The 10,888-nt window shown below is 53.7% G+C and overlaps 1 protein-coding gene across 1 annotated transcript; it reads right to left on the bottom strand.

Annotated features, from left to right (window-relative positions):
- Positions 1 to 174: 174 nt before the first annotated feature.
- On the bottom strand, positions 175 to 10,817 carry efs (embryonal Fyn-associated substrate). The gene is made up of 8 exons (XM_030338606.1): positions 10,679 to 10,817; positions 9,921 to 10,186; positions 7,742 to 9,022; positions 6,560 to 6,703; positions 4,674 to 5,597; positions 4,179 to 4,247; positions 2,493 to 2,750; positions 175 to 2,182 (listed from the first exon to the last, which is right to left on the bottom strand). Exons 2-8 carry the CDS (start codon positions 9,930 to 9,932, stop codon positions 2,000 to 2,002), a joined length of 2,871 nt encoding a protein of 956 aa, XP_030194466.1. The 5' UTR covers positions 9,933 to 10,186; positions 10,679 to 10,817; the 3' UTR covers positions 175 to 1,999.
- Positions 10,818 to 10,888: the final 71 nt, after the last annotated feature.

The following is a 10,888-nucleotide window of genomic DNA, read 5'->3' as shown; positions in this document are numbered from 1 at the left end:
ACTTACTGTACATTTGATGTAGTGTTAAAATGTTGAATAATCGGATAGTGGTTTTATCAATTGCAATATTAAACAAAAGCCCCCCCCCCCCCCCCCTTCAGACAATTATTTATTCTGAACGTTTTACTGAATAGAACAAACCTAGAGAGACAGACAGGAAAAACAAAAAAAAAATTCTTTTAAACGAAGCATGTATTTGTGCTTTTACATGGGAAATACAATACAGGCATTACATGTAGTGTTCCATAATGTAGATAAACCTTGGACCGAAGATTTGCTTCAAATCTTGCAGAAAAAAAGGCAGACTCAAACGGAGTTCTTAGTGTAAAAAACAGTTTCGTACAAAAGGAAAGAAGAACCATTGTTTCACAAGTAAAAGTTCTTAAAAAAAACGAAAATAAAAAGATTAAATTCACCGAGTGAAATCGTCCCTGGTTGTGCATACGCCAAAATGTGCATACGTATAAAATTAAAGCCATGCAAATCCGAAAGTAAAAGTACAAATTTGACAATAAATATATATTGGACCATTTATGGGCGATGCTTATTATACATTTTGGACCTATTGCCACCGGCATTAGCAAATAACACTGCAATCCCCACTAGATGGCACACTAAAGCAGAAAAAAAGGTTCTTAATGGGCGCTAAAAAAAAAACGTTATTGGGGGAAATTTAGACATCTAGTGTTGAACAAAACCAGTCTCTGAAAATAAATAAATAACGATATCTATTGTGGGTCAGTTTCATATTCCACAACAGTTGCATACTATTCTGGTAGACTGTGACCCATATTATGGCTGGCGACTTGAGTAGTGTAAAAATGGAACCTGGAGAAGTGACAGATGGGAAACAGGTGTATTACACATAAACATGGGTGGTCTCGATGCAGGCGCCAAAACACCAAGCCATCTCGCAGTACTGTCTGTGTATGTGTATATCCGCATAAAAATACTTCTCTCTTTAGTTCAGATATAATATGTTTTCCCTGTCCCTCTTTCCGGTTCGGCAATTATATACAAAAGGACTGAAAAAGGACACATGGGAAGGCTAGCGATGCCAGCTAGGAAACCAAATCAACCGAAGTAACAGCATGACAGACAGAAGGGAAAACGACAAAAAGCAAGACATGGGAGACCCGTGAACTTCAACGCGACAGGTTGGGATAGGTAAACCGGGCCAACTGGTTTGTGAACCTCCACCCATGGAACGCTGTGGGAACCAAAACAGTTCCCCATTACACCGCACCCTGCTAAAGGGTTCAATGCGCTTCCACTTTCCTACCAATCTCTGCATATATCTTTCTCTTCATAGTGTGTAGGCTGTGTACTGCCTGATATGGGTGCTCCGACTTTTCACCAAAGGGGTGGGTATATGGCAGTATGGAACAGAGAGGGATGCTAGCCAACTGGAAAAAATAATTTTGGGTTGTTGGTTTGGGAAAATGAAGTTGAACAGCTAAAAATTAAAAGCTTAAAGTGAAGCGGGTCAAACATCCAGGGAACTGCTAAATATGGCGGAGGGAATTACCTAGATAATAAACCGCAAAAAAGGTCAAACACAAAGCACTGCAGAAAGCAAAGCAGCTCAACTTGACAGTGAGGTGTCAAATATATATATAATAAAACAATAAGTTATCCACACGCAAAGACACACACACAAACCGGTCAGGTATTAAAAAAAATAAAAAAACACAAACGGGCAAGGCAACACACAAACACACACACACACACACACACACACACACACACACACAACCAAATTGAACACGCAAAAAAAAAAAAAAGATCCAGCTTGGGTGCAGTTGCAGCGCGCTCGACGATTTGACTCCGTTTGCATCAACTCTTGACCTCCATTTTAACCCTCCCAACCCAAAAAAAAAAGTCATTAAAAAACAAAAAACTTTTCATGACCGATGAGAAAAAAAAAAAAAACACAGGTGTTGTGTAAACGTGGCAACGACTATGATGATGATGATGATGACCACGAAGGTCACGAAGATCAGGAGATCTCGGCCAGGCGCTGGAGCAGACCCGAGAACCCCGCGGCCTGCTGGGACAGCTCCGCCACGCGGTCCACCATCTCCTGCGTGGCCGCCACTGACGGGTAGTTCTGCGCCGCGCCCTTGGTTGCCACGACGACCGTCTTGAGGGACTGGCAGAGCCGACCGCTCGAAGTGGTGACCTAAATAAAAAAATAAAAAACATGACATTATTTTTGAGAGCGCGAGACCGAAGCCGAGACAATTATAGGTTCATGGGGGAATAAGAGCAATAGACGGGTCTCTCTGGAAACTAGTTTAATGTAGGAACCACTTTTCTTTAATACCGTTATGGGCATACCGTGTGTAAATATGATAAATTACTGCTATACCTTGTGTAAATAGGAATTTGGACATACATACATACGTTATTCTACACACACACACACACACACACACACACACACACACACACACACACACACACACACACACACACACACACACACACACCTTGGCCCTGAGGTCGGGCGAGGACAGCAGGCGGGACAGCGTGTCGCCGATGAACACCAGCTTGTGGGCGGTGACGATGAGGCTCTTGCCGCGCGCCACGAAGACGCGCGGCGGCTGGCTGCCCTGCACGCTGCCGAACAGCCCGTCGATGGAGTCGGCGAGGCAGGACAGGTGGGCCAGGCTCTGGGAGGAGTAGAAGGAGAGCAGCTCCGAGTCCTCCAGGGACAGGGAGGCGGGCAGCGGCGGGGACGGAGTCACCTGGGGGGAAAGGGGACGAGTCGGGGATCCTTACTCATAAGAACGTACTTAAAAGAAGAGCGACGCTCAGCATGACCGGCGGTTCGGTCCGAGAGGGTCGCTGGGCTTTAATCAAAAGCTGAAGCTGAAGGTGTAGGATTATGTAGTCAACGAACGGCTAAAGCACTTTGTGTGGGGATATACTGACGTTTCCTCGTTCCCTAAGACAATTCCGTGGCCACTTGAGAGTCTTGTGGAGCGACCTACGAGTGGAACCCCGGGACAATGGAGGTTGAGGAAAACAACATGGGGAGATTTAGCAGGAAGCACGCGGTCAAACCGCTATAAACAGCCTGTTGGAATCCAGCCCATGATATAGGCCCCTCTATTCATACCATTTGGACGGGACTTTACCAACATTAGAATGGAGTTGGATCGATCCATCCTACATGGGGGTGGATCGATTTTGAGATGGCTCCTAAACAACTAAGCCCAACACTTTACACCTGATGGTAAAATAGGCCGCTTTCGATCTTAGTTATAGAGCGTGCGTGGGTATTCTTGCGCGTGTGTGTATACAAACAAGCCATTGTTCGGTATGGTGAACCACGCAGATCCCGATTCAAACAAATGTCAACAGATGACAACAGCCTCGGGCGACAGAGTGTGCAAACAGAGACCGTTTTTGTTGTCTGCCGTTTTGATTTGTTATCGTTGGGTCGCGACTAGTCCAAATGTGTGGAACGTGTTTTTTTTCCGTTTACTATGCGATCCTGGCGAAATGTTCACCGTATCAAATCAAATGAAAAGAGGCCATACTCAGGACCTTCTGGCGAGGCAGGACTTTCGTGCTGAGATCAAGAGGGAAACGACCACGGAGGTCAGAGAGGATTTGGATCAGCCGCCAGATCTCAGAGGATTATGCGGTGAAGCGTTAGTGTGGCTTCACATTCTGACCGGTTTAGTCCGGTGCAGGGGTCCGAACTGCTGTGGGAGCCGCTGTAATGACTGACCCATCAGTAAACAACACACACACACAAATGTGGAATCAATGCCCTATCTGTGCAGGGGTTGTGACAGTGAGTCTGTGTCTGCAGTGTTAAGAGTGCACACGTCTTTTAAAAGAGGAAGGAACTTTGTAATGGGAACCAAGTGAAATCAGAGCTGCTGTTGGTGTTCAACGTTACATAAACAAAGATAATATCATGTAGCGTTTACTACGAGCTGCCTCTGGGATAGAACCTGGACTTCATGTCCTGCTTGTAACCACAGCAAGAGGAAGTCCCGCTCAGTTTTACCATAGACAACCATTGACCAAATCTGGGTTTAGACTACACATGATTGGCTAATCCCTAGAGACCAGCTATCACAGGGTGTTCATCTTAAAGAATTGAAAATAGGAAGGGAAACCTAAAGCGGTTGGAGAAAGGCTAAGGTAAGTAGGCCTACCCGGGTATCTGCTGTGATTGTCAGCCCGTTCTCCGTCGGTGTCTCAGGAGGTGGAGGCTCCGGTTTCCCCTGGAGGGCGGAGGAGAGGCTGGGTTAGGGACTTGAGACACACACACACACACACACACACACACACACACACACACACACACACACACACACACACACACACACACACACACACACACACACACACACACACACACACACACACACACACACACACACACACACTACGGATGTGTTCAGGATAAAAATAGGCAAACATAAAAACAGCAGCAGGAGGACAGCAAGACAAAAGGCAGGAAGTGCACGGGGAGCTAGCAGGCTGCGCGGATAACGATCGCCTTGAAAGAGAGAGGCCACTTTCAAGCCTCCGGCGGGAGACGGAAACACAATATCAACAGCCGGTAGCCGGCAGAGGTGCAATTGTTTGGTGCAGAGCCGACTAAGTAAAACAACCAGAGAGAGAGAGAGAGTGGAGCGGCGACGAACCTGCAGCTTGACGTAGCCCACGCTGTCCCCGGTGGGCAGGGGCGCCGGCGCGGGGGTCAGCCCGATCCCAGCGTACTCGTTGCTGGGGTCGTCCTCGTCGTCGCAGCACCCCAGGGTGACGGTGACGGGGCCCGGGGCGGCGGGCAGCGGGAACGCCGGCTGAGGCGTCGGGGGCAGCGGCCGTTCCTGGATCCAGCTGCCCTTGCGCGAGCCCATCCCCCCTCCTCCTCCTCCCCCCCCCCCGGAAGACTTCCCGCCATCGGCGGCGGCGACTGGGAGGGCGGGCAGTGGCCGGCGGGACAGCGAGTCCTGGGACGGCAGCCGGGGGCGGCCCTGCGTCTGCAGCAGCAGCAGGCTGTCCTCCAGCGCCCGCTGGACCAACGAGAGCAGCCCGTCGGCGGGGGGGGCGCTGCCGGCGGCCGACAGGGCGGGCAGCAGCTCCGAGAGGCGGGCCCCCGCCAGCTGAAGGGGCGGGTCGGCGGGGTGGCTGACCTTCCAGTTGGACAGGATCTCGCCCAGCGAGGCGGCCAGGTCCCGGGAGGACGGCGCGGAGGCGGGGCACGCGGTGGCGGCGAGGACCGACTGGACGAGGCCCGAGAGCGAGGCGCGCCACTGGACGTCGCCCGAGCCGTTGCTGGAGATGGAGAGGCGGCGGGTGGAGGCGGAGGACGAGGAGGACGAGGAGTGCGGGAGGCCGTCCACCGTGAGGGCCGGCATGTCGTAGATGCCACAGTCCGTCTGGGAGGCGTCGCCGCCGCCCTTCTCCACCGACAGGCCGCCGCAGGAGTCGGCGGGGCCGGGCACGCCGGGGAGGGTGGGCACGCTGTAGACGTCGTCGACCGCCTCCAGCGTGGTGCAGGCCGAGCCGGCCAGATGGGGGTCCGTGGTGGAGGCGTTCAGGGTGATGGTGGGGACGTCGTAGACCTGAGACAGGGGGGGGACGGGGTTAACGACACGCGGGACACGCGCTGGGGCCACCGGGTTTACCTTACGCCAGGTCAAGCTCCAGCGCTGACTGTTGACAGCACAACACGATGAGCTCGTGCTCTCGGTGGCAACAAGAGATACTCGGCATCGAAACCAATTGCTCATGTTGTGTGCATGTACACTCATTAAAACAAACATGTCATGACAAGGCCAGCAGACAACAATGCATAAATAATGTAGAAGAGGGACGACACCATCTTCTGATTGCCACACAGTCTGATACGGGGCCAACATGGAGGCATTGGTTCCAAGCGAGTCAGGCTCTTCCTGTATTCTCGGTGGTAGACAGCACCAGCAGGGTTACATGCCTGATTCGATTCAGCCCGGGGTTAATATATCACATCTTATCTTCTACATGGCCTTGCCCTTCTCTCTCACTTTTGACAAGCTCGCGCAACAGTGGAGGAAAAAAAAAAAAAAAAAAAGCAGAGAACATAGCAGCAGTCATGACAGTGGCCTGACCAGACAGACTGGCTCCCCTGGCAGCCTGAGACAGGTGCAGCCCTGCCCCGGAGGGAGGAGGAGGGGAGGAGGGGGTGGGAGCCTTGGGGTGGAATGTTGGAAGAAAGGCTGGTGCGTCATTCGATCGTCCTCTGGCGCCGATGCACTCGACCCGCTACACCTGGTCGGCGGAGGCACCGCGAGAGCGCGGAATGCCGGTTTCCCTACGTCCAAAAAACCCGGCAACTGTCACCAACGCCGTCGGTGTCCCCTTCCACTCCCAGCGCTTATTTTAAGCCTTTCGGCGTCTTTATCAGCTTTGCATTTGGGATTCTTAAGATGACTTGACTTTGGCTTTGGCTTTACGCATGGCGTCGTCGTCGGGGGCAACACGGATACAGTCGGGGACTGGGAAGTGGGGGACGGCGGAGTATCAGCGATGAGAGCAGGGCCTCTACCTCGGACAGGGGGTCGGTCGGGTGGGGGAGGGCGCGGGGCATGTTGTAGATGCCGTCGTCCTCGTCCTCGTCGTTGACGTCGTGCCCCCCGAGGGAAGACGGCACGGGACGCTGCCACCGGCCGCGGGGCGGGGTGTCGTACACCTGCACACACACACACACACACACACACACACACACACACACACACACACACACACACACACACACACACACACACACACACACACACACACACACACACACACACACACACACACACACACACACGTTGTCATTTTGACGCTGGTTTATCCTGCTGGTGCCAAAAAATGCATCGCCAGCATCAGCTTATCTTCGTCATCACATTTAATTCCGTGGAAGCCAGAACATTTAAAAGGATTAAATTAAGATGGATTTTATTTCGGCGCTTGGCTGCGTTATGTACTACCACAGACGAGGCTGGGAGGTGGGCAGCTACAACGCAAGTGCCTTCTCAAGGTCACATACCCACTAGGGCCTCCAGCTTCTTTCATTCTTGCACTGAATGAGATGGAGTGCCGTGCTGTTCTGCGACGTCACCATTGTTATTGACTACAACATTTCCTCAGTGCTATTGCTACGAATGAATGTCACACGAAGACTCTTGTGTGCAACATCTTTGTAAATTGAGAGACTGTGAAAGGGGTTGTGGGGGAGGGGAAGTCAACAGAGGCAACAATAACTGTGTCATCGGGTATGTTGTGCAAAATGGATTTCCCATTGATAAGTGTACTAATGATCCCAGTAACAGGAAGAACAGAAAAATAACATATGGCATGGGTAGAGCCAATTGGGAGGCTGCATGCATCTGGCTGAAGTCATGGAAACTAACTAACAGAGCAACCCCCTCTCCTGGGTCAGATGTGCCCAGAGTTCATTAAACACATGACCTTCAAGCTGAGCCATGCATGCATGCAATATGACCCAAATGCAGCATGGGCGCCTCGTTCAGAAATCGTGGGTTGTGCACATCACAGCCTAATTTGCGCAATAAGCAAATTGCTGGTCTACATCCAGTACCCTGGTGCCAGCCATGGAACAACAGCAGTACAATAATGGGAGCGGCTCCAGCCAAACGAGCCTGAATAGAAGCTAGTGGCGCTAGTGACGTCGTTACGGGGAAAGGGGCTTTCAAGCTGTCGGGCCACCACGAAGCCTTACCTGCTCATCCACGGGATCCTCGTGGTCCTGGGCCTCTGTCTTTTTGTTGTGAGCGTTGTTTTTGCTCTCCAGGCCCGTGCGCTCCTTCTGGCCGCTCGGCGCTCCCTCCCTGGAGAAGCGCTTGGTGGCCGGCTTGGCCTCCGGCCCGGCGGGAGAGGCGGGCGGCGTCGCTGGCACGTCTTTCCTGGTGACGCCTCTGATGGGCGGCGCCGGGGGAGGCGGCTTACGGGCGAAGTTGGGCGACCCGGGGACTCGGCCCTGGCTGGCCCGGATCAGCATGGGGGAGCCCCGGTGGTGGGCGGCGGGGCTGGCCTTGCCCCGGGCCACGGCCGGGTTGGGGGGAGAGCCCTTGGCCTTGGGGCCGGGCGAGGACGCCGGCTTTTGGTGGGCCGCCAGAGGGGAGGGCGGGACCGCGTTCCTATGGGCGCCGGCGGCCGTGGGGCTCTGGTACACGGCGGGGGTCTCCTGGGGGACGGAGGAGGTGCCGTTGCAGAGGACGGGAGCGGCCTGAGCGGCGCCCCCCGTGGGGGTCTGGTACACGTCGTCCTCGCCCAGCGGCGTGCCCCTCGGCGTCCCGTAACAGTCCGTCCCGGTCTCCCTGGGCAGAAGGTAGGTGCTGTCCTGGGGGTCCTCGGCCGCCCGGTGGCCCCCGCTGGGGGACAGGTACACGGCCTCCGGGCCCCCCGCCTGCTGCCTGGGGTGCTGCGGTCCCGAGGGCGTGGGGGGGATCTGGTAGAGGGTCCCGGCCTCGCTGCCCCGGCCCCTCAGGGAGGGCGAGCGGGGGCGCCCAGCCACCCCGATGTCCCAGTCCGGCCGCGGCCGGGTGCCCGAGCTGGAGTGGGAGCGGGGCCGACCCCCCTCCTCCCGACGGAGCTCCCCGGGCCGGGTCGCCGCCGGCCCCGAGCCGGGGCTCTGGTAGAGCCCCTCCCCGGTGCCGGCGGACGTGGGGGCGCGGTAGATGCCGTCAATGTCCTCGGCGCTGGCGCTGACACGCGTGCGACAGAGCGCCGGGCCGGGGGGGAACAGGTAGACCGAGTCCTCGCCCGGGCCACGGCGGGCCGGCTCGGAGCCCGGCGGGGGCGTCGGGGGCGGGGCGGCGGTGTGGAGGAGCCGCAGGCGGTTGGCCGGGGCGATGCCCTGCCGGCCGTGCAGCGAGCACAGCCACCAGCCGGGGCTGCCGCTGTGCTCCTGCTCCAGCACCATCAGGATGTCCCCCTTCCGGAAGGCCAGCTCCTCGGGGCTCTCCGCGGCGTTGTCGTACAGGGCCTTGGCCAGGACCGTCTGGGGGAGACAAGCGGCGCACACCGGGGTCAAATACAGACCCGCAAGCACAGAGAAACAACGAGGCGCCCACATACCCCCCGTCCAGGGTGGGCTTGAATAGGACAGGCTAGGCCATAATCCCGTTGGCTAGGGGGTCGCTCCTCTGTGCAGTAAACAAGGAAGTGCATTTACACTGCCACACCAAGTAGGATCAGGAAAAAGTGAATAGATATTTTTTGGGATAAGGGGACCAGTGTGTGTGCGTGTGTGCGTGCGCATGTGCGTGTGTGTCAGAGTGTGGGTGTGTGTGTGGGGGGGGGGGGGTAACAAAAGCATGCCATAGATAAGGATAAATATGCACATAAAATTAGAGGAGGATGGGAGAGGGGGGTAACTGTAAACCTCAATTTACATTGATGCCGTTAATGGGGGTAATAAAAAAAGAGAGTGGGGGAGAAGAGGGGGGGATCAATGACCGAATGGACTAGTGGACTTAATGGTAATGAGAGGAGCGAACAGAGAGGGGGAGGGGTGTCTGGGCCACATCTGTCCCTTGTTGTTTGGGCTTTAATTGCGAACACTGTGCTGCCCGAGTCGAGCCCCCGCTTTCATTCTCTGAGCCAATCCCCCCCCAGCCCCAGGGGACAGCCAGGATTCATTGCGCCATGTGGGACCCGTTCGAGTGGGTAAATGGCAAGCGCTCATCTGAAAGCAATACCTCAGGAGAATAGATAAGTTATTCAATAATTTAAATAAAATAAACCTACACCACCACCAACACACGTGCCTAACGTGTATTAGCGGTATGGGTACGAGTTGATCAGATGAACACATCAGACGTGTAGCGACATGGCTGGACCGAAATGAAAAATAAGGAACAAAGTACTCAAAAAACAAAGACAATCGATGTACTCACCGAGAGAGACATTGTTGTTATGTCTTTTAAGACAATGCTATGAATCGTCTAATATTTGCGGGCTCCGTCCATTAAAGCTTTGGTCGGTCGGGGTCATCCATCTAGTTGGAGATTCGTTGTCTCTCCCTCACCGCCGAACATCAAGAATGCATCGGCCAGTGGAGAAACTTGCTGCTGTTGCACAGCTGGGTCTCCGCTGAATGCATTGCCACCCGGTCTCCTTCAGGAAAGCCAATCCCCGCTGCTGTAGTCGTCTTAAGAGATTCCTACCATCAGTTGGAAAGATAGGTCGCACAGTCAATGCTGGATGATGATAATACCGAGTCGCACTCGTGTAAGGCTGGATATTGGTTTAAATATGAAAATGGGAGAGTAGGCAGGCATCAGCAGCTGTCTAGTGTTTCCACGCCCAGCGACCACAGTACCCCACACCAATGCTATCACTTAGCTTGGATTTCAAATCACACATTGTAACGTGAAGATACACGTTCGCTACATTATGTCGCCGATGTCGAAGCATAGCAGTTTTCCTCACAGTCATTAGAAAACGAAATAAATACCATTAATAGCAACTGTGTAACGTAACCGCGGCCCACTCCATAGGAGCTACAAAAAGCTATCTTTAAGCCGTCCACTCCGTATACTGCAAGAATTTTTCAAAAGGCAATGGCAGCGTTAGATAAGCATATTTATGAATTTGTGGCTTGACAAAAACGCAGCATATTAATAAATAAGCGTTAGATAGATTGCGTGTTTACCCTTTACGTCGAAGATATTCAAACTTCACTCTCACGGGCAGCCCGAGATATGCAAAATCACTTTTGTTTCAATGGTCAAAATCTGGGAGCATTTTCAGCATCACGTCATCGTGGCGGCGCGCGCCCCCCTTTGGCGGAAGAAATATACCAGTGTCATGATAAACCGTTTTTAACCCTGACCCATGACTAGGGTAACGTTTATGGTAAACA

Source organism: Gadus morhua, chromosome 17, assembly GCF_902167405.1.
Source record: "Gadus morhua chromosome 17, gadMor3.0, whole genome shotgun sequence".
Taxonomy (NCBI): domain Eukaryota; kingdom Metazoa; phylum Chordata; class Actinopteri; order Gadiformes; family Gadidae; genus Gadus; species Gadus morhua.
The sequence above is the reverse complement of the archived record's forward strand: the minus strand, read 5'-3'. Positions and strand labels throughout refer to the sequence as shown.

Excerpts from the sequence above, each read along its gene's own strand:
- efs (XM_030338606.1), bottom strand. Across the intron at positions 6,704-7,741 it reads AGGATCCCGTGGATGAGCAG|GTGTACGACACCCCGCCCCG; the intron begins GTAAGGCTTCGT and ends GTGTGTGTGCAG. Across the intron at positions 2,751-4,178 it reads CAATCACAGCAGATACCCGG|GTGACTCCGTCCCCGCCGCT; the intron begins GTAGGCCTACTT and ends CTTTCCCCCCAG.